The 23,732-nt window shown below is 56.0% G+C and overlaps 2 protein-coding genes across 2 annotated transcripts in view; both read right to left on the reverse strand.

Moving 5' to 3' along the window:
- Positions 1-72: 72 nt before the first annotated feature.
- Positions 73-20,788, reverse strand: ADORA2B (adenosine A2b receptor). Its single transcript, XM_027131130.1, has 2 exons — positions 19,604-20,788; positions 73-1,496 (listed from the first exon to the last, which is right to left on the reverse strand). Exons 1-2 carry the CDS (start codon positions 19,939-19,941, stop codon positions 833-835), a joined length of 1,002 nt encoding a protein of 333 aa, XP_026986931.1. The 5' UTR covers positions 19,942-20,788; the 3' UTR covers positions 73-832.
- SPECC1 (sperm antigen with calponin homology and coiled-coil domains 1) overlaps positions 1,390-23,732 on the reverse strand; it is a 271,479-nt gene continuing 249,136 nt past the window's right edge. Inside the window, exon 15 of the transcript XR_003438067.1 lies at positions 1,390-1,496. The gene's annotated coding sequence lies outside the window, so the exon portion shown is untranslated. The remainder of the gene's footprint in view (positions 1,497-23,732) is intronic.

The raw sequence follows: 23,732 nt of genomic DNA on the forward strand, positions 1-23,732 counted from the left end.
ACTTATTTCAGGATAAAGAATGGAAGGTAGGTGAGCTCTGCAGAGCAGGCCGGCGCAGCACCCTAAACTGTATTTTTTTTTTAAGTTTTATTTTTATTTCACCTCATACATAAACACAATTCTCTAACTTTCCTTAGTAAAATTTTCACTTTGGATTCCAGCAACTTGGCCAACTTGAACTTGGGAGAGAAGTAAAATTCACTATCTAGCTCTGGAAGGGGGAAACAGAATCTGGTGGCGGAGGGATCCCACTTCTCCAGTTTCTTCCTTTAGGGTAGTTTGCTGTACGTGGAAAAGACTGTTATCAAACCCGTCATCTGATGACATTCTACTTAAGAACTTATGAGACTATCATCTCCCTAATATGGCAGTGTCTTGATTGAAGAATTATACTTCTAATTTTCCTGGTCACCTTCCCCAGAACAAGTATATATTTTTAGTATGTCCAACTTTTTCCATTGCCTGCTAAGTTAAAAAGTATTTGTATTGTAATAGTTCACAGTGTTTCACAGTAAAATAGTTTCAGTCATTTTCTACCACGAAAGAGGTAGACTCTTAGGAAAACAAAACTCTCTTTTACAATCCATTCAAGTCGTCGGCATCATCAGCCAGAGCAGCCAGAGAACCGTAAACACATCTGCCGACCCTCGGGACCTACGAGTAACGTGTGCATATTAACCAGGTACGTAGTACCTCCGGGGAAGTGCTCCGAAGAGGCCACCTGCTGGCCTGTGAGGTGTAGCTGTCCTTCCAGTGAGAATCCGCCAGCCATGCCCTGTCCCTTTGTTACTGAACTTGTGCCTTCTCCTCGAACAGGCCAGAGGAGCCTCGGTCACAGGCCCACCTGGAGAGCAGGCTGCGCCCCTGCCTGCCCATCCCCACTCTTGTGGACGTCTGTCCGGCAGAGAACATACCTGGAGATGATTTTGTGGAAAGTGTAGCGGAAGTCTCGGTTCCGGTAGGCGTAGACAATGGGATTGACGACCGAGTTGGCGTGCGACAGGAGGATGGCCGTGTTCATGGCCCACTTGGGCTTCTCCTTGGCCCAGCCTGGCTGAAAGAGCGAGGCACAGTTGATGGCGTGTACCGGCAGCCAGCACAGAGCAAAGATCCCAACAATCATGGCCAGGGACTTGGCCGCGTGGACCTCCCGCTGGAGGACAGTCCTCGAGTGGCCCACGAGCTCCATGCGCCGGAGCTGCCTGCAGGCCACCAGGAAGATCTTGACGTAGATGACCAGCATTATGAGCAGCGGGGGCAGGACGCACCCAAAGAAATTGAAGTACACCATGTAGCTCATGGGGACCACGTTCTCAAAAAGACACTTCACAAGGCAGCAGCTTGCGTTTGTGGTTCCGTCCCAGGGCTCCGTGCAGTTGGCGGCACGGTCTTTACTGTTCCACCCCAGGAACGGGGTCAGGCCGATGCCCAAGGCGAGGACCCAGAGGACAGCAATGACCCCTCTTGCTCGGGCCCCAGTGACCAGACTCCTATACCTGTTGAAAAGAACAGCATCTGTCACCGCCAGCGTACAGCACTGCCACCGAAGTCCAAGACCCCACCTCTGCTCTTTGTTCCTTTACCCCTAACAGCCTCTACCGTTCAGCCTCAGGGGGCACCGTGGCCTTTTACCCTCAACACTAACAGCTCGCAAACAGGTAGAAACAGCTTTGCTCTAACAAGCTCAATAAGGTTTTCATTCTTAATAACTCACCTCTGTCTAGTGACAAATCATGGTCGAGGAGAAAAAGTGGAGAATTCTTAAAGGCTGCTTTCTAATCACCCAGATACTGACCTTGGGTCTAGGTCTCCTATGAGACACAGCTCTAGGGGGTCGAGATACACCAGGGAATGGAACCTACAAGACCCCTGCTTCTCAGGGACTTAACGTTCTAGCAGGGGAGACAGATCATAATAAACAACAAGCATAGGTTAGTAAATTATACAGTATGTTAGAAGGAGACGTGTAGTGTGAAAAGAGAAAAAGCAGAGTGAGGAAGGTGAGCTGTGGCAGGAACTAGTGTTAAGGAGGTCAGGCAGGGAGGCTTCACTGATAAGATGCCCTAGAACAAACACCCAGCAAGTGAGGACCGGAGGCCCCTGGAGTCAGGCAGCCCCACCTGGTGACTCTGGGCGAGAAGCCTTCTGGTCAGTCTCCCACCAACACCCTAGGAAGAGTCATCCCCCTGAACTCCCCGGTAAGGTGCTGGAGAACGAGAGTTCTAGCAGCGTCCCTGGCTGTCTCGGCTAGCGGCGAAGTTGATAAAAATTGCGAAAGAACTTAGCAGATATCAAACCTTTTTAGTAATTTTTAGACCATTAAATCTTCTTTAAAATCTCTAAAAATCATAATACACATTTTGGACGTTTTGCTACAAGGTAGCCCATATATGGTTTATAGCAAAGGTATAAGCTCTGCTATTCATAACTGGTCCATAATATGTATTTAACATAATGTATTGAAAAAAATGAAATAACATCTTTACTTAACCTCTGGGAAGAAAACTGGGAAATAACTGGATACACATTATCTTAAGACTCGTCTGTGGGAAGCGTCCGATCTCCTTCGCCTGCAGGCTTAAGCTCACACTTCTCAGCACGGACCACGGAGCCCTCAGGCCGCAGCCCCAAGTGCCCCTGCCTGCTGTTCCAGCTGCTGCGTCCTGGCCCGGCTGCTCTCCTGTCTCAAAGGTCACCTCCTCTCCTGCTCCCTTCGCAGGCAAAGGTGGCCTCTCCCACTCTCTGGCCTCACACACACACCTGTCATAGAGCTTGTTTATCTCTCGCAGGTGTTCAGCCTTTTAAGGACTTGGACCTTGTCCCTTTGATTTGGTGTCCCCAGGAGCTAGCATAGTGCCTGGCGCATAGGAGGTTCTTAGGATGGTGGCCATTACAAACACATTCCTGGCTCGCTACCAGACAGCTTTAAAACGGGCTTCTGCTTATTAGGAATGCCTGATGCTGGGGCCGGACAGGCAGCAGAACGGGTCCAGTTTGCGGGGGCAGTTAACTGAGGCCTTGCCTCACGTTGACGGTGATCCCTCATCTTCTCTGCTCCCTACGAGGGCAGCTCAGTTGTGGGGTCTTGACTACAGAGGACCTGCTGGGTGCAGCTGCTCGCTGAACTTTTCTGGGCCAATAAATCCATCTATTTCCAAATCCTTTCTGCTTCCCTCCTCACGCAGGAATGTAAAGCCATTCCTTATAAAAATGTTATTCCTGGCCATTGCCTTGCCAGAGACGTGAAGAATGCAATGTTACCCCTGTAGGGTAACAAGGCCACCGCCACCTGAAGGCCAAGCACTTAAGAGGCACAGAACTTCAGGCCCACGAGGCAGCCACTCCTCCACTGTTCACGGGACTCAGCTGCACCGAGCTGTGTACAGCTGAACACAGACCAGCCCCGGGGGATGAGTAAGATCTGGGGTTAGCACATTCTCTTGTCAGTCATGGTCTGGGATGGATACGGGAGGTGGTTCTGGCCAATGTGACTAAAGGAAGTCTGCTAGGGTACTTCCAGGAAAAGTTTTACTTGATAAAAGGAGAGAGACACACGAGGAGAGCTCCTCCCCATCTCATCCCTTTCTGCTTTTGATGCTCTTATGGGAGGCTGTGATGCCTAGAGCTGCAGCAGCCATCTTGTGACCATGAGGCATGAGCCTGAAAACAAAGCAAATGGCGAAGCAGAAGGGAGGAAAGAGTCCAGGTCCTTGATGGTGTCTTTGAACCACTACACCAACCCTGGAACCACCATGGCTCCATACTGTAGTTCAAGAGATAACTGATGGTCTTGATGGCTTAAGTCACTGTTACCTGCAGCCAAAAGCATGCTCGTACAAACTGGAAGGGACCTTCATCTTTTCTAGTCCAACTTCTCTTATTTTACAAATGAGGAACCAGACATACAAAGTCTTTAAGTAACAAAGGCAATACAAGAACCAAAGACCAATAAGTCAGGACTTTCAGGCCTCTGTTCCTTACACCACGTTATGCTGCTTTTTTTTTTTTTTAATATTTATTTACTTATCTATTTATTTGGCTTCGCCGGGTCTTAGTTGCAGCACACAGGATCTTCGCTGAGGCATGCAGCATCTTTTAGTTGCGGCATGTGGGATCTAGTTCCCTGACCAGGGATCGAACCTGGGCCCCCCTGCATTGGGAGCGCGGAGTCCTAACCGCTGGACCACCGGGGAAGTCCCTATGCTGCTTCTTTTACGTGACTTTTCCCTAAGCAATATTAGACACGGAGTCCTCTGTACACAGAGGGATCCCAGGGGGTGGCTTCCTGGCGGAGTTCAAAACAACTGGAATCCACCCACATCTGAACCTCTCAAAACTGCTGGATCCTGCGCATATGAAAAACTACTTTTACGCTAAATCGTCTTAGATGAGGAACAGCAGCTGATTTCATTCGGGGAGCAGCTGGTCCCAGCCTTCTCCGTGACCCCCTGCACCAGGGCCCTTCTCCCCTACTGGCTCATTATTTTATTCAGAGTTCTTCCTTGTATTACCACACACTCCGCTGGCACTGGAAACAGAATCACAGCCCTCGTGGGCTGTGAAGCTAACGGAAGAGACAGAAAATAAACAGGTAAACACTCAAAGGTACAATCACAAGTCAGAAGGAGTCTGGCCAAACCAAAAGGAACAGGGTGCAGATTAGAGAAAACCAGGAAGAGCTTGGACACAGGGTGTCAGGGAAGCCTCTTAGGCAGCAGAGCCGGAGGTGCAGGGGGCAGGGAGGCTCTGAAAAGCGGGAAGAAGCCATTCTAAGCAGAGAGAACAGAATGTGCATGGCTTCCAGATAGGAAAGGGTTTCACCTTCCTAGAGAAGCAGAGGGGTGAGGCGGGCCCATCCCCAGCCCGGGGGAAGGGGCTGGAGCTTGATACTAGATACCCCAGTGCTGCGGGATGCCATGGGGGGCTCGAGGCACACTGGGGGGACGGCACTGGTTTCGGCTGTGTGAAGCTCACCGTGGAGACTGAGTTTCAGAGCCGCCAGAAGGAAAGCAGAGCAGTTAGGAAACTACTTCAGTGGTTCACTCGAGAAGACGTTGGCGTGGGGCAGGATGACAGCAAAGACAGGGCTCACAGACCCCACCCCCCATCCTAGCAGCTCTGAACCACACGGCCACACGACACGCTGGGGGCTGGGGGAGACACGTGCCTACAGACTCCCCCGGCCGCCAGCCGCACAGGGCACATCAGACGCGCGGCCGCCCCGCCTGAGCGCCGCTCTGCAGGCACCAGGCCCGCGCGCATCCCCCGTCTCGCGAGGTCAGGGCACCATCGCCAGCTACAGATGTGGAGGCTGAGGCTCCCACGGTTAAATGATTGGCTTGCTGCCGCTGAACTGCAGTCAGGACACAAACCCACCGACCTGATCTGATTCTGGTTTTGCCCAGAGCAGTCACTTTCCTGCTCAGGACCCCGTGGTTCTTCTCACAGATCCCAGCTCCCCCCTCCGCCAGCCCCGGCTCTGCTGCCCTCTGCCCGGGCCAAAGCTGCCAGCCGTTCCAGGGATCCTCCGACCCCAACTCCGTGGCCGGCCACCTGGGAAGTGGCAGAGGCCTCTGCTGCCCGCTCGGCAGGCAGTCCTTATAAGGCGGCAGGGCGACGCTTCTGCTGGCGGACACAACCAGACCCACAGCAAGACGTGGGCTCCAAAGGCAGATGCGCTTTTAGCGCCGGGGCTGCAGCCCCACGATGGCAGAACAGTCCGTGTCCACGAGACGCTGCCTGGACCCGGGCACGGGTGGGAGACGGCCAGGGATGCTGGGGAGAGCAGGCCGGTGTCCCTGCACTGGGCGGGAGGCTGGGGGCACGATCCCCGGGTCTCTGGCATCTCACGGGGGGTGGTGGGCTCCGCTCTCCTCCCCCATACCCTCTCGTCTCCCACTTCCGGCTGGGCCTCTTTCCTCTCCCTGAGCGCCCCACTCCCACCCTCCCCACCCCTCGCTCCTTTGCTCCCTGAGCACCAGGGTCTCTCAGAGCATCCTCGTGTGTGTGTGCGCGCGTGCCCCCCACAACATTCCTGAACGGCGGGAACGTGTCCTTTCCCACATCCGCCCCAAGTGCAGGAGGAGTAAATGGAAGGCGATGAGTAGAGGAAATGTAGGCGGCGGTATTACACCGAGCAAGCAGGAACAACTCCAGCCCACACAAAAGGGGTGTCCTGGGGGAGTCCACCCTCTGGGAAATGGCTGTGCCCCCGCTGTGCCGGACCCACCCACTCTCCATGCAAGGGGCTCATTAGCTGAGGAGCCGGACCGAGACAGTCACAGCTAAAGGGAACAGTGTGGACGCCCGGGCTCACATCATGACAGAGGGCTTGCCAAGCGCTGCCTGACAAGCGCTGGCCTATTTCTGGGCCAGGGTCCCCCCAGCTCCGGCTCTGCAGCCCTCGGCTCAGACCAGGCCACACGCTCAGCCTCGGAAGCCAGAATTCCCAGCGCTCAGGGTGCCCTGAGTGCAGCAGATCCCCAAGGGCAGCCACCCCAGCAGTGACACTGAGTCCAGACAGGGGCTAGGGAGAGCCGGAGCTCTGCTCTCAGAAAAATGGGGAGAGCGGTGGCTGCAGAACCCACCCCTGCGGGGCCTCTGAACACAGATTTCGTGTGTGCAAAGCACTTTATCAATGCAAATCACTAGGTAAGTACACCCCGAGTTCTGTCCTCTTCTTAAAATTGCCGATTGTTCCTTTAGGGACTTTTCCCTTTATGTGCTGTTTCGCTCCCAAGTTTCATTTCTCTGTAATAGAAACACGTCTGCTCCAAAGCAACATACACATTCTCAGAAAACGTCATATTCTCTAAAATCGCACACAAACAGTAACGGGACTTACGTGAAAATGGGGTGAGGACAGACCACTCAACACCTACCAAGAGTTATAACTAGCGTGCTAACAAGATAACTTGGACGGCCCAGCAGGCAGGTCCGCGGAGGGGTGGGGGTAGAGGCTGCCGCGGTGAATATTAAAAAAGTCCCCAGAAAGTCTAATGGAAATCCCGGCAAATGTACAATTAAAGCAAGGCCGACGGGTGCCAAGGCCATGCAGCCGGACGAGGCGACGCGGCCGCGCGCTGTGAGGGGTGAGGGCTGCGGGTGCCGCAGGAGGCCCGGGCCCTGCCCACCCCCCACCCCCACCCTCCCGTCCTGGGAGTCGCTCTGGGCTGCACAGCAGTCACACTGAGGGCTCTTCCCTCCCCTGCTGAAGCCGGCCAGGCTAATCCCACTATTCCTGCTCCTGTGTCCGGGCAGAACGCCAGATGAACCCAGACAGCGCCTGCACCATCCCAACACTGCTCGCCCAGCGCATGCGTCCCGTTCACAGGACAGAAATTCCCCTGAAGTGCAGCCCTGGGCTCCCGTGGAGCCCCGCGTCCCCAGGGCCCCTCGCAAGAGCCTCCCCGGGGGGCTGCAGGGCCATCCCCTCCGGCGGAGCCGAGACTTCCTCCAAGGCAGGGACTCTCTCACTCACGCTCGTATCCGGAACACCTCACACCGGGCCTGGCGAGCAAAGCCCCGACGCCAGCCTGACTTTGTAAGAAAGGAACAGAGCTCTGGTTCCTTAGCACACGTACCCGCTGAACACCCACCCGGTAGCTCTAGACAAACAAGCCGAGGGGCGCGTGGACGTGTCCCGAGCTCCAGCTTGTAGCTCACAAGAGGCATCTGTCTAAGAGGGACCTCCAGAGGCTGAAGAGTTGCTTCCCACCAAGGTAACGGGGTTTCAGATGTTGTCACGGACAGAAGCAGTAGCAGTTCTGCACTGTGCCCATTCAAGACCCAGGATCCATAAACCTTCCCGCAAAGAGAGCCGAAGACCCACATGACCTCACCGAGGAATTCTCGCAAACACGTAAGGAACAAATAAAACGATGTTTACACAAAAAAGAACTGCTTGGTTCTGTTGACGTTAAGTTCAGGTCTAGGGGTGGGAGGAGGGTCTCCCGTCTACCGTCTGTGGTAAATAAATGTCTTGAGGGCCAGCCGCCTTGTGGCCTGAGATGGTCACGGCTGGAGCCTGCAGGGCCGCTGGAGGCCAGGACAGCGCCTGCCCACCTGCTGCATGACAAGCTCTGGCCGCCGGAGCTGCCCTTCAGGCTGAGTTCCTCCCGGGAGGCCAGGACCACTCTGGCTCCTGGGGGTACCCCATCCCCTCCACCAAGTTCAGACATGCCTGAATCCCGGTGGGGACCTGAGCCAAGCCACTGCCAAGGTGCAGGCGGGTGGAAGAGATGCCACCTGTCCTTCAGGGCCACCCGGGAGCCTCAGAGGAAGAGTGCAGGAAAGAATGCGGGCAGCTGTCCGCACCAGGTCAGCACGGCCAGAGGAGGCCGTCCAGAGTGGCCTACAGAGATGGCGGTGGCGGCCAGGACCAGGTCTCCCAGAGCTCACCTTTGAGGCTGGTTCTCGGCGAGGCTCCCATTTTGGTCTCATATATCGGGTGGGACCTGGGGACAGCCCAGGGTCGCTGGGCTCCAGACTCTGGTCTCTTTGACATGAAATAAGAACCCCCGAGAGAAAAGCCTACTGCCTGAACCCAGACCAGAGAAGAAAGAGGATACCTGTCATCCTCTCTCCCCGCAAAGGTACCCTCCTCCCACGGCGGGGGCTGAAACACACTGCGCTTCAGACACACCATTAATTGTCAGAAGCGTCAGCCACCACGCACACTAATGACCAGTTAGACGTCAGGAGACACGCGATATCGGAGGGCGCGGCATCCTGTTACTGGGGACGGTAACTTTGAAGGTAACTGCTCGCGGGGGCGTCCACCAGGCTTCTCCGCTGGGACTGCTCATCCCTCTGTGATCGGCTGTACCTCGTGGTGCATAGACTTTGAGATTCTGTAAACATCTTGGCCCTCATCAAACTTTCACCGGTGAGTTTTATCACCTATTGACTGTTCTTCCCTGAACCGGTTATTACGATGACAGTTGCCAAGTGATGACCCGCTTACACTCAGTCATCCCTACTCATTAGTGAGCTGGCATTCTCCTGCACGCAGGAGTTCCTCCAAGTCATTATTTAACAAAACAAAACAAAGCTCTCCTAGCTGTGTTCATCACGAGGGCCTAGAAGAAATGACGCTCCAGCAGCCATGAGCGCTCCTGCCGAATCTTGGTTTGTAAATACCATTCTCCACTGCAAGAAAACAGGGCTCCTTGGAGAAACGGCTGATTCCAAAGCCAGAAAATACAATGGAGCCTGAAAACCCTTCTGTGCCAGAAAGTAAGAAGTGCTCAAAAACGTGACGGGAACGCTCAAAGAGAAGTCAGCTTGCACAGGCTCTCATTCTCCAAACTTGGGCATCAAAGTGAATAACAGGTATGGACTGTAACACATTAAATGAAAATAAAATTCCCTAAGTCCACTGGCATGTAAAAAACATAATTTAAGGAAAAGCAGGGAAAGGTAAACCTCTTCTCTACAGAAGAAGGACAACTGATACAGTGGAAGGAATGAAAAGAAATAAAATTACCATCTGACATGGTAATAATTGATCCAAGCAAGAATCATCAACGGGGAAAACACACCTTTACAGTGATGAACGCTAGCAGTGATGAGATTTAACACAACAGCAGTGGGACAGATTGACCCCGTGTGCCGTCCTATGTGATGGGCTGAAATGGACACACCATCAGGTAGACAGTATTCCCACCAAAAATGTTCAACTTGAGAATCTAATCATAAAGAAACAACCAAACTCAAAATAATGTATTGCCATGAAAGAGAGGGGGGGAAAAAAGACTGAGGAATGCTTCCAGATTAAAGAAAACCAAAGGCACATATTAAATGGACGTGTGACCTTTTATTGGAATCTGAATTTTTAAAACTGTAAAGAAAATGATCGGGATAACTGGGACATCTGACTATAGACTGTACCATGTCAATGTTAAAGCTCTTGAGTATAATTGTGTGTGTGTGTGTGTGTGTGAGAGAGAGAGAGAGAGAGAGAGAGAGAGAGAGAGAGAGAGAGAGAGAGGGAAAGCGAATGTAGCAAAACACGAACCATGTGGGAATTTGTCTTAGTTTTGAAACTTAGAAGTTGTGAAAAAACACACACTAGTTCAGAATGACTCATTCTTTCTGAAACCACAGACCACATTAGATTAGTCAAATGGACACAAATGTGTGTGTGTATAACTATATATATATATGTATATGTATATATACACACACAGATATAGATACATATATACAAATATATCTTTTAATAGCAGGGACTTTTTAAAAAGTACAAAATGAATGCAGTATGTGTGTGCTTGTGTATGTATTAAAAAACTGCGTTTCTCACGACTTCTGAAAACGCCAAACTTAGGAGCTATTTACCCCTCTAGGCGATGCCAGTATGTCTTTTCCCCTCCCTCTCCTTCTCAGTCTTCCACTCTCCCCGGCTTTGTCCTGAGGACACCCTCCACGGGCTTGTCGTGCCTCAACGACAAGCTGGTCCATCCCTATCGGGGCAGGTCCCCCCAGCACACGTGTGTACACATGTGCACACACACCCTGACAACCCCTAGACACGTCACACGCTAGTAACTGGACTCGCCTACTGGAGATGCCGGGGGGAGCAGCGTGAGCCCTGCTTATAAAGAAGAAGCAAAGGCAACCTTAAACCAATGACAAATAACCTAGAAAATACCCACAAGCATGCAGACAGCTGCAAGGGAATCCAGGGTGCCTCCCAGAGAGAGTGTCGTGGAAATCGGCAGGAGTCGGCAGGTGCAGAACACCCCAAGCAGGGAGAACGGCACGTGCAGAGGCCTGACCTCGGCCAGGGGATCGAGGGGGTCCTGAGAAGCAAAGCAGAGACACAAAGGGGAGAGGGGGGCGGGGGAGGCCGGCCCTGTCCCCAGGCGCGAACAGGGCTGCAGGGGCAGCAAGGATGCAGGGCTGGCAGCGGGGACAGGGAGGAAGCAGAGGGGGGACCAAAGAGACCGGGCTGCAGGCGGGGTGAAGACGTGCAGCCACCAGCACCTGGTCTGTGGTGTCTTTCACTAGCGCTTGAGACTCTACATTATAAAAAAAAAAAAAAAGGCAGCTTTGGCGCTGGTGGTGTCAAAATCAGCGCTGGAAATCAAGATGTGGGGCAGAAAGCTGCTTTGGGGAGCCCCGTGCGGGGCAGGGCGGTAGCAGACCGGCCAAGAGCAACGCCATTGGGGCTGAGAGAGGAGAGAGCAGCTTGAGGATGTTTCAACAGCGCTGGGTCTGGAGTGATGCTGTCAGGAGGGGCTGGATCCGGAGCCGAGAAGGGCCGCCCAGCCTGGAGCTCCCCGAGCACCGCCCGCCACGTACCCCGCCCCATGCGGGCGCCTTAACGGCCCCCGTGCCTCTGGGATGGGCCCCCTGGCGGCCCAGAAACCCGGGCTCCCCTGGACTCTTCCTCTCCTCGGGCCCAGCATCCTGCCCAGTCAGCGAGTCCTCCTGAACCCGTCACCCCTGTGACCCCGCGTCCTCGTCACAGGCCCATGGTGTCCAGCGCATGGTGTCCAGGCGGACGCCAGCCCAGCCGCGTCTCTGGTCCCCGTTCACCGACTGTACCCCCAGGGCCCACCTCTGGTCTCGGGGGTCCTCCCCGTCCTGGTCTTCTGGTCGGCTGCACGGTTTTCCCTGTGGCCCCTCTGCTCCAGACTCTGCCCGACCTCCTGGCTGGCGCAGCGCGTCAGCCTGCTTCCATGGAGCCCTAAGCCAGAAACAGGTTGGCCGGGAAGAGAGGTTCCAGCCTTGCAGACAGCAGGGTCCAGACGGGATTTAGGGAAGGAGCAGAAATCAAGAGGAAGGCTGCCTGCTGACCAGCCTAGGGCGGCCTCGCCCCTCAGGCATCACGCCTGCACTTCCCGCATAGCTGGGCACTTATCCCTCACGTCCCCACCCTTCCCTGGCTGAAGCTTGAGACCCAGTGACGGAGGATGGGGCTGGAGGAAGAGTTCTGATTATACACAGTCTATGCCACAGCAAGAATCCGAACCATGTGAACCCAAAAGTGGTTTTTCAAAACTGACTCCAAAAAATTTCACCTTCAATCAAAAGTAAAAATATGAACACTAAAATTTAAAAACAAACAAAAATAGAAGAACTAGGGGGGAAAAGTCAAGGAACTCTTCCAGGGGAGAACAAAAGACTAAAGTATTGGAACCTTATATGGAAGAGTACGTTTACAAGACAGAAACAGTCAAGGAGGGAACGTCTCCATCTACTCATCAAGAATCCCAGAAGGAAACACAGACGGAATGGAGATAAGGAAATAATCTAGGAAAATTCTTTTTTAAGATTTCAGAGCTGAAGACAGACCTAAGTCTTCAGACTGGCAAGGCGTCGTCCCCAGGTGAAGGAGAAAAGCTGAAAGTCAACATTTAGACCCAACCTCGTGGAATTTCAGAACACCAAGCAAAGCAAAAGATCCCAAAGGCTTCCGAGGAAACAGAGTTACAAAGAAGGATTACACCCACGTCGGACTTCTTGGGCACCCTGGGTGTTAGAGCAATGCCTTCAAGCCTCTGAGCGTATCCAGTCCCACTACCAACCACGTGTGAGAAAGGAAAACGTTGCTGGCATGAAAGAACCCACGTCCTGAAAAAGCTACCTACGGATGGTATATAGACAACCATGTGGAATCCCAGAAAGAGGAAAGAAAACATGCGGGAGGGGGGCAAGAAATGGCAGAAGCACCCCAAGAGTACGATGGGGAGACCCAGCACGACACCCGCGCAGCACCGTGCACCCTCCGCGATGAGAGTGAAGGAGCTGGGTAGTCCTCTGATTTCCAGATGGGAAGTTGATGATCCACACACGAGGCTGACTGAAATGGGGCATAATTCTGAGCAGTGGGCGGCACCTACAAACAGAACCCACGTGACCTGCCATGAGACCCATCTCCTGGAGAAGATGGGCTTAGCGACAGGAGGGCATTTCTGCTCCAGTCACCCTGCTCTGCTCGGGAAATGCGTGCGCAGAACATTATACGCGCCAGGTATCGGTTTCCACTTTTCAGAAACTCTCTACAAAGTGCAGGAAACTTTATTATAGATACAGAATAAAATGCAAATGTTATGAACCTTGACACTGTAAAAGCAATGGTATGATATAAATGTGTTCAATACGTAATTTGTGCAGGAAAAAGAACAAAAACTAAGAAGCAGTGGTTTCCTCTAACAGGCAAATGGGAAATCAGAGGTCGGACTGGGTGACTTACTTCCCCCAGTTTACCCTTTTATATGGTTTCATTCTCTTTACTACGGCACGGATCGCCTTTGGAAAGTAAAACGTCCTACCTGTCCAAAGTAAGGTAGAGACAGGGTGACAGCAGAGGTGGAAAGATGGCGGGGGGAGGGTGGTACGCGTTTCCTCATTTTTCTTGACGGTTAACAGCTACTGCCTACAAGTGATAGAATCAGAAATAGAGGCTGAAATAGGATCCACAGGAAAAAATCAAAATATAACAGAAATTGGAAGGAACAAGGCTTGTGTCGTGTGGTAGGCAGTCGACAGATTCTGTTTCAAGACGGCAGCACAAACCCAGCTGTGGCCGTGGAGGGTGGAGTGGCCCTGGGAACCAGTGTGGGAGGGCTTCCAGGCAGAGGGGCTGGTGTGGGCCACTCAGCCTTTCCCTGTGGAGCCCTCTGTGCTTTTGAATACCTACTTCTTCACACCAGTGGATTTCTAACGTAGAACACGACAAACAAAACCAAGTCCTTCGTGGACTTACCAGTGCCTTGAGGACAAAACCCACACTGCTCAGCAAGCCTCCGGGCCCCTCGGACCCGCTGTGCTGGGACCCCGACCCTGCGGCCCGGCAAGCCCGCTGCTCCCACACAATCCCTACCGCGCCGTAACCCTCCATCCTCCCATCCTTCTCCCACATGAAACTTTGGCATCAGCCCCCCAGAAGGACCACCGCCCCCTGTCAGCCCGGGGCCGAGTTAGAAGGCCAGCCTCAGCCCGTGACAGCCTGTTCCCAACTTTAAGTCTTTCAGAGAAGGTACGGTTGCTCTTTGCTGTCCAGTCCCTGCTGCCCACGGCAGTGTCTCCAGCCTGTCAGCCTCCGAGGTGAAGATCACAGCCTGCTAACGGGTCTCCTGGGTCGGGGCGGGGTATAAGAACCATGCTGAAGCCCAGCCCCTGAGGGTCAGTAATGAGTCAGAAGCATCAGAAAAGGCTGGGCCTCGCTTCCCGCATCTGAGGAAGGGGAGGTGGCCAACAGGCTCCCGCGGTCCGGGCAGCTGAGTCACATCCTGTGACGGTTCATGCACCTGCCGAGGTACCGGCCTCCTTCCCCTCTGGCCACGGTGCTGTTCCGCTGCATCCTCTATCCTGGTGACATTTAAAGGGTCCCATTCATGACTGCCGGGGTGCCCCCGCGTCCACGCCGAGAGGCTGCAGCCTCTCCCTCCAGGGGACACAGGCTTACCCCGCCCTGACCGTGTGACCTGGGCCGATGACAGCTCTCTGAGCCCTGTCCTCCCCACCTGTGGATCTGGAGGTGACAGCATTGCCCCCAGAAGGCTGTCGCAGGGGCTCACCGAGACGAGGCATGGGGGGGGGGCGGTGCCCAGAAAAGGTCAAAAGAGCGGCTGCCGCTCACAACCGTGCCCTGCGTTCCAGTGTCCGGAGCACACCTGTCTGCCCGCGTGTCCCTGCCCTGGTGTTGTGACCCCGGCTGGCAGGCAAGCGTGAGGTGGAGACAGGGTACCACAGGGCAGCTGTGCCCGCGGTCACAGCTCGTCTGCCTGTGCAAACGCAGTTAACTCTGCCCCTTGACACATACTTTTTCTGCACGTGATCAAAGGCCACCTGTGCTTTCCAGAATCCTGTGCAAACGCTACTGAGCCGCAGAGCCAGGCACTGTGTCCCTGCGAGGCTGCTGCCCCAGCATCAGAGCCCGAGGGCCGCAGCCTCCCCCGCAGAGGGGCTCCTGGTCACCATGGTCACCATGGTCCAGGGCAGCCTAAGGTCGCGGGGGACCCCATCCCCCTCCCCCGACCCCCCAGGTGCTCGGGGCTCCGTCTCCACCTCCCCCTGCCCCAGGGGCTCCTGCACGAACATCCAGCTGGTTGGACTCTACCCGCAGCGAGGGGACGGGACCCCAGGCGCCCTCCAGATTGGAGATGGGCCGGAGGGGAGCAGCGGGTGGGGGGGGGGTGTGATCCCCGCAGGAGCTGGTCCAGAGCTGCCAGAGGGCACAGGCAACGAGGCCCAGGAGGAACTCTCGGATTCCACCAAGAGGGGGCCCTGCAGGGGTGGCCTGATGGGGGGGACACGGTGACAACGGAAGTGGAGGCCGTGAGACTGGACGGCATGTCAGAGAAGCTTCCTGTCAAGGAAACCAAGGAACGGCCGGCATGTGGGTGGGGCGAGCGGCGACGGAGGGTCCGTTTCGCACGTTCGGATAGTGATGGGGGTTCCCTGGGGCCACGGTAACAAAGCGCGGCGAACTTGAGCGGAGGCTGACACCACTCACTCCCTCCACTCCCTGGAGGCCAGGAGCCCGGAATCAAGCGCGGCAGGGCCAGGCTCCTCACGGGCTCTAGGGGAGGCGGGGCTCTGGTGGCCGCCCAGCATCCCAGTCTTTGCCTCCATCTGCAAACGCCTTCCCCCTTCTCTCTGCGTGTTTACTTTATAGGAATGGGGTTTCACTTAGGGGCCACCAGGTCATCCCAGGTAAGCTCCTCCTCTGAAGATCGACATAAGGTGATGTTCATTCTTTTCCCACCTAAGGCCAAATTCACAGGTTCTGGGGATTAGAGTGTGGACACCATTCAACCCACTCCAATGGGAATGATCTGGAAGAGAAAGACAGCCCTGGTGTGGAAGAAGGGAGGACCCAAGGCGGGGAGTGGCGGGACCCAGAGCTGAAACCTTCTTTCTCAGCTTTATTTCAAAACAACATTACAGGGACTTCCCTGGTGGCTCAGTGGTTAAGGACCTGCAGGGTACACGGGGTCGAGCCCTGGTCTGGGAAGATCCCACATGCCGTGGAGCAACTAAGCCCGTGCGCCACAACTACTGAGCCTGCGCTCTAGAGCCCGAGAGCCACAATTACTGAAGCCTGTGCGCCTAGAGCCTGTGCTCCGCAACAAGAGAAGCCACCGCAATGAGAAGCCCATGCACCGCAGCAAAGAGTAGCCCCCGCTCGCTGCAACTAGAGAAAGGCCACGCGCAGCAACGAAGACCCAACGCAGCCAAAAGAAAAAAAAAAGTAGATAATGTTTAAAAAAAAATCACAGGTGAATTTTATTGTATGCGAACTGCAGCTCAATTTAAAAAAAGAAAAAGTGAAAAAATAAAAGAACGCTCAAAATCCCCTGCCAGCCTCCTATAGTTCAGTCACCTGCAAGGAGCTCGGTAGAGGCCACCTTCTCACCCAAGACACAGTCTTGCTAAGAGGTCCCCAACACCTCCCTCCCAGACTGGACACGTGAGGCTCTGAGAAGATGCCTCCACGCGGCAAAGGGGGCAGGAGAGTGAGCAACCAGGGACAGACAGACAGACGCGGCGCCTGCCATCCTGCTGACCCACCCAACCAACCCAGCGCCCCCAGAAACACCCTCCTTCGGCCCCAGCAGACACTCAGCAGCGCGGTGCAGGGGAAACGGGGTCCAGGAGCCGGGAGGGCAAGCCTCCAGGCGGGCAGAGGGGAACCACGCGGCACTCCAGTGGCCTGGGGTGCGGCTGACAGGCAACAAGATTAGGGAGGAGGAAGGGCTCCTGCCGGAAACGCCTGAGCCAGCAGCTGCGGGCAGACACCCCTGCCCCGCAGAGCCCCGCCCTGCCGGCTCCCCAGAGCACCACTGGGCCTGGACCCCCGGCCGGGGCCTGCGTCAGGAGCCGCGCGCACGTGAACTGCAGTTAGCAGATGTTCTCCTGTGTGTGGACGCCCCTTGCTCTCAGGCCAAGGGCAGGGCCCGGTGTAGGCAGACACGCCTCCTGGTCAGGTCGGCACAAGTTCTCGTCTTCGTTTCCGGCCATCTCCTAGGGCGCCCCTTTCCTGCAACGCTGCCTGGTCAGTATCTGCCTTGACAGCTGGGCAGCCGCAGGGCTGCAGGCTCTGCGGCCTCGAGCCGTGCCCACGGCGGACCGCGCGGGCCTCCGTCAGAGCCTTGGGGCACCGGTGACGAGTCCAAGCCCCCGCTCGTGCCCGGGTAGGAGGCGGGCCTAAGCTTCTGGCCCTCACCCGGTTACTGCTGCCTCTACAGGGAGTCCCCTCCTCTCCAGCACACTTCCAACTTCACTCCCACTGACCCGTGACCCCAGGGAGGGCCTCGGAGCCGAGTGGGAGCTGCCCGGCCTGGGTCAGTAAAGAAGGGAGCCCCCCGTCTCTCTGACTCCCAGAGGTCCTCGAAGTTTGGTGGGACCGGAAGTCCCCGGTTACATACTGGTACTGGAATCCACACACACCCGGCCCCAGAGGTTCTGATTCGGGAGGGCCCGGTGCGGCCCTGTAATCTGCTCTTTAGCTCAGCAGGCCAGGAAGTGCTGAAACAGGAGCCGTGAGGACCTCTCCAGCCCGTGACGATGGGCTGGGCGCCAGGGGCCAGGACACATGCCATTCCTTCCCGGGACAGGTCACACACACCTCCTGCAGACCTCTGACCTGCTGCGGGCAGGCCTGGAGGGCAGGGGTGGGACCGGCACTCACTCCGGGGTGCTCTGCCCTCCCCAGCCTACATCCCGCCCTCCTGGCTTCAGCAAACGCAAAGGAGAAGTTAGGGACCTGTGATTCACATTTCTTTCGCCTTCACACACCCACACCCATTCCTTCAAGACCCCGCCCAGCAGAGACCGGGACAAGAAGTAACAGATTTAAACTTTCATGGAACTTCCTGCTCCGTGGGGCACGGGGGATTCTTCAACTCGCACTGAGCTGAGGTCTCTCTGGACCTCTGCCAGGGCCAAACCCAAGGGGCTTCTGTGAGATAAGGCTGGGGCTTGTGGCTGCCTGCTGGGTGCAAACAGTCCAAAAGGCTACCAAGTAACCAACACAAGGACCAAGAGGCAGGAAAGGGAGCCCTAAGAGAAAAGAAGCTCATGCCGTGCGCCCCGGTCCTCGGAAACCCCTGGGCTCTGTCACACCTGATGGGACACATGGGGCCTCCTGGTCACAGGCCAAGGGCAGCAGCACGTGGAAAGGCCCAGACACACAGAGGAGGCTCACAGCCTGGCCAAGCAGGAGGCTCCTGCCCTCGCTGGGACCCAGGACACAAAGCACAGGGAGCAGGTGTGCCACGCCAGCCTGCTACAAAGGCTTCTGGGAGCATGCCCCCCACCCCCGTCAATTCCCTCAAACACTTTTCCCGTACAGCCACCAATTCACTGCAAGCAGAATCCACTTCCAGAAACGGCCGTCTGCTCTCCGCCCACATGCCAAACACTGATGCCACACACAGCGGGAACATGGGGCCAGCGCTGAGACCCAGTCCTGCTGCTACACTGATTCAGAGGCACCATCCTGCATGTCCTCCCCTTGCCTACAGGATGCAGGTACCTACCTCTGGAATTACTGGCAGGATTAAAGGATGTAAGTTTAAAGCGCCCAACAGAGTTGGCACTCAAGAGATTAATTCCTTCCTTTCCCTCCTACTCAATTTCCCTGTCTCAGTTCTAGACCCAAAGAGATCCCAAGCTCACCCAACTCAGAAACGCCAAAGGGCATCCAGGCGCGCGCAGGAGAGAGCGAGAGAGCGAGAGAGGAAGAGGGAGAAGGAGAGGGAGGGAGGGAGGAGGGAGGGAGGGATGGAGGGAGGGAGGGAGGGAGGAGAGAGAGGAAGGGAGGGAGGAGGGAGAGGGAGGAAGGGAGAGGGGGAGAGAGGGAGGGAGGGAGAGGGGGAGAGAGGGAGGGAGGAAGGAGAGAGGGAGGGAGGGAGGGAGGGAGAGAGGGAGGGAGAAAGTAAATACTTTCAATTAAGCCCCACGTGATGCTTGTGATGCTCGGGCTCTCCAGCTCCCAGCTACACCTGGGACTCCGCTCCCCTTGCCGGCTGGCTCCTACATCTTCGGACTGTGGGAGAAACAGTGACCCGCAAGTCCTCCAGCGTTTGGAAACCCTGGTGGCACTTTCCCAGCCGCTGGGACTGGGCAGCAGATAAACAAGGCTATACAACGCACGAGGCTCTCAGGCTGTCGGTCTCGGCGAGCCGGGAAGCACTTTAACTCTCTCTGAAGTATAAGAAGGTGATGAGAGTCCGCACGAAGCGCGCAGCGTTCCCCAAAGTTAACTGGCACCTCCACCCGGGTCGGCAGGTACAGCCTGAAGTCGGGCGGCGAGTCGCGTCATTTTGCCCACGCATATCCCAGCGTCCAAGGTTGCCCTGGAGCCTCTCTCCCCGGCCCTACCGCCCAGCGCTCGCCGGGCCCCTTCCCGCCCGCTCGGGGCGCTTTCCCCGGAGCTGCCCCGCCGGGCCGCACCCCCGGGGCCCCAGGGCTGTCCCTACTCGGATCCCCTGAAGGAGGCGCGCGCCCGGGGCACCGAGAGGGTCGAGCCCGGCGCACGTGTGTCCGGAGGCTGCGGGCCGGAACTCGCGCGCCCCGCGCCCCGGCCGGGAGGGTCTGGGGTCCCGGGGGCCGGGGCGGACGGAGCTCCGCGGGGCCGGGGCCTCACCTGAGCGGGACGCGCACGGCCAGGTACCTGTCGACGGCCACGGCCAGGAGGCTGAAGATGGAGCTCTGCGTGACCACCAGCACGAAGCAGGCGAGGAAGAGGCAGCTGTGGAAGTCGGTGCAGAAGCCCAGGCTGATAGTGACGGCGAAGGGGATGGCGAAGAGCCCCACGGCCACGTCGGCCGCCGCCAGGGACACCAGGAAGTAGTTGGTGGGCGTCTGCAGCGCGCTCGAGGCGCCCACCGCCGCGCACACCAGCACATTGCCGGCCACCGCCAGCGCGGCCAGCGCCAGCTCCAGCACCACGTACAGCGCGGCCTGTGTCAGCTCCAGCGGCATCGCCACCCGGCCCAGCCGCGCTGCCACGAGCGCCCGGACCGCGCGTCTGAGCCGGGGTCTCGAGCTCTGCCGGCCGGCGGGCGGGACGAAGGCGGCGCGGGGGCGGGGGTGGTGCCTCGGCCAAGCCCGCCCCCTCCGCCCCGCCGCCGGCCCCGCGCTCCGTGCGCCCCACCCGGCGGGGCGGTCCGAGCGCTCGCACCTTACCGGGAACCCGCGCTGGGGGTCAGGGCCGGACGTGCCGCGAGAGGACCCCCGCGCCGCCGCCGCCGGGCGAGGCGACGACCTGCAGGCTTCGGGGTTCCCCCAACGCACACCACGGACACCGCTGGACGGCAGGGCTCGCCCGAGAACGACGGGGAGGCGCGGCCCGGCCGGGCCGGGCTCCCCATCCTCGCCCCCAGCGCCGCCTCGGCCCTCTGTTCACCCCGGTTGAGCTCAGGCCCCAAGGCCTCACACGGGGCCCTTAACTGAATCCCCAGACCCTTCCCCTGCAGCCCCGGCGCCTCCGGAGAGCCCGGCCTGCGCCCCCTGCCGCCTGTCGGTCTCCCCAGGAGAGCCCGGGCCCAAGCCCAGCTGTTCCAATTTCGGCTCTGCCCAGGCCCGTGCCCCACCCCGCCCCCGCCCCGGGCCTCAGTGACTGACCTTACCACCCCTCGCAGCCTCGCCCACCCCGGGAGGGCGGGTGCTGACAACCTCCCCCGCCCTTCCCCACAGACACATCCGTATGCGGTGCTGCCGATTCTGCCTCCAGAGCTTCGCTTCTCTCCACCCCAAAGTCGCGGCTGGTGGTCCCGCCTCACTGCCTGCTCCCAGCATCCACCCCCATCGCTGCCCTGGGTCCCCGCACCCTGCTCCATGATGCTCCGGGGTCCTCGCCTACACCGTCATCATTCCAGAGCACACCTGGGCGTGCCTGGCCCCCACCCCACGTGCTTTGCTTGCAGTCACCTGACGAGATAGTTAAGAGTGTCAGGGGGCTTCCCTGGTGGCGCAGTGGTTGAGAGTCCGCCTGCCGATGCAGGGGACACGGGTTCGTGCCGCGGTCCGGGAAGATCCCACATGCCGCAGAGCAGCTAAGCCCGTGCGCCACAACTACTGAGCCTGCGCTCTAGAGCCCGTGCGCCACAACTACTGAGCCTGTGCTCTAGAGCCCGTGAGCTGCAACTACTGAGCCTGCACTCCAGAGCCCACGAGCCACAACTACTGAAGCCTGTGCACCGCAATGAGAAGCCCGTGCACCGCAACGAAGAGTAGTTGCTCGCCGCAACTAGAGAAAGCCCACGTGCAGCAACAAAGACCCAACGCAGCCAAAAATAATAGATTAATTAATTTTAAAAAGTCACCGTTTAAATACATGAACGAATGAATGAATGAACGGATCAGATGGCACGAGAACTCTATTTCAGTGTAGCCATAATAACAACACAGCCCCTCAGCCTCCATCAGGCATGACCAGTATCACCTGCCTATGTACCAACAGGGGTAACGAATTCTCCAAAAGCACTCACAGTGGATGTCCCGGCTGGGCGAAGTTATTATAGGGGATTTTCTCTCTCACTACCAAGGGTTAGAAGCAGATGGCAGTACTGCTCCTTGCCCCCTCTCTGGGCTGCTAACAGAGCCCCAGGTGGCAATGACATGCACGCACCAGAGGATGAATCAGGAGTGGTCTAAGCCAATCAAATGACCCCTTTCCCCTTTGCCAGTGATTGATCTAAGGGATGGGCGCGTGACTAACCCTGGCCAACAGGAAGGAAGGGGGACTAGGCAGTGAGGTTCCGACCTCCTCCCTCCCCTCCTGCTTTGGCCACTGTTTTGTGAAAACATGTAACTACAGCTATGGCAGCCACCTTGCAACCATGAGGTGACAAACCTGATGTGAAAACCAACACACGGAAGGTGATGGAGGAAAGGGCTTGTGTCCCTGATCACATCTTTGAACAGCACGAACAACCCTGAGAACTACATCTGGACTTCTTGTTCAACACCCCTGCAAGTGTCCCCACAGTTGTGCATGTTTTCTGGGACTTGCGTCAAAGAGTCCTACAGAATTCAGAGCTACACAAATACTGGGTCAAGGGGATCTTAGTTCTTGGCTCACACATTCAGCAGAACCCCATGGGAGAGAGCGATGGCTGGGACCCCGAAGCCTAGTCTCCAGGGCAGGGCCAGGACTGGGAGCATCGCTTCACGTCTCTGAACCTTTGTTTCCTCAGGGATGAAATCATGAGATGAGAAAGCTGAATCCAGTGCCCTCTAAGGTCGCTTCCCTCTCCAACCTCCTGTTACTCAGAGTCCAGGACAGAAGTCCTAACTGCACAGGCCACGGACGCAGCAGGCTGCCAGCACCTGCTCCAGATTCCACTCCACAGAGCTCCAGCTGTGCTCTTCCTGCTGTCGGGGGTGACAGCTCGGATTCTGGGGAAGATGAAAAAACCACGAAAGGAGAATTGCCACCCCCTTAAGAATAAAGGCTGTCCAGGGTTGAAAAGTGAAACCGGCCATCCAGCGGCTCAGGATGACATCTGGTGGGGCTGACCATGGCCAAGTCTGTACCTGGTACCTCTGTTGTTGACGTGTTGTTTTCATACATGGCAAAAATGACATGTGCTCACAGTACAAATTTAAACTCACAGACGTGTTTAAGACAGTAAAAGTGCCCTCCCCAACCTCCCTAATCCTGCCCGCCACCCCCGTGGTGCACAGTTTTGAGGACTGTTCCAGACTGTTCCAGACATTTTTCTGTGCTTATACAAATATGGTGCCATATATTATAGAATCAAAAATGCTAGTGACGGGGCTGCCCTGGTGGCGCAGTGGTTGGGAGTCCGCCTGCCGATGCAGGGGACACGGGTTCGTGCCCCGGTCCGGGAAGATCCCACATGCCGCGGAGCGGCTGCGCCCGCGAGCCATGGCCGCTGAGCCTGCGCGTCCGGAGCCTGTGCTCCGCCACGGGAGAGGCCACAACAGTGAGAGGCCCGCGTACTGCAAAAAAAAAAAAAAAAAAAAGCTAGTGATGACATATCCTGTGAAAACGTGAAGAGGGTACGCAACCTGGAATTAGTGAACTGGGACATATGCATGTATACATAAATAGATTTTTTTTTCTGAGTACTTTACATATTTTATTCAATGTTTACAACAATCTTATGATGTAGGTACTATTATTATCTTTGTTTTTTTAAATATTTTTTTAACATCTTTATTAGAGTATAATTGCTTTACAGTGGTGTGTCAGTTTCTGTTTTATAACAAAGTGAATCAGCTATACATATACACATGTCCCCATATCTCTTCCCTCTTGCATCTCCCTCCCTATCCCACCCCTCTAGGTAGTCACAAAGCACCAAGCTGATCTCCCTGTGCTATGCGGCTGCTTCCCACTATCTATTTTACGTCTGGTAGTGTATATATGTCCATGCCACTCTCTCACTTTGTCCCAGCTTACCCTTCCCCCTCCCCGTATCCTCAAGTCCATTCTCTAGTAGGTCTGCATCTTTATTCCCATCTTGCTCCTAGGTTCTTCTGACCATTTTCTTTTTTTTTTTTTTTTTAGATTCCATATATATGTGTTAGCATACAGTATTTGTTTTTCTCTTCCTGACTTACTTCACTCTGTATGACAGTCTCTAGGTCCATCCACCTCACTACAAATAACTCAGTTTCATTCCTTTTTATGGCTGAGTAATATTCCATTGTATATATGTGCCACTTCTTTAACCGTTCATCTGTTGATGGACACTTAGGTTGCTTCCACGTCCTGGCTATTGTAAATAGAGCTGCAATGAACA

This window comes from Aethalodelphis obliquidens, unplaced genomic scaffold (genome assembly GCF_003676395.1).
Source record: "Aethalodelphis obliquidens isolate GAN/ISIS:26980383/991018 unplaced genomic scaffold, ASM367639v1 scaffold38, whole genome shotgun sequence".
NCBI lineage: Eukaryota > Metazoa > Chordata > Mammalia > Artiodactyla > Delphinidae > Aethalodelphis > Aethalodelphis obliquidens.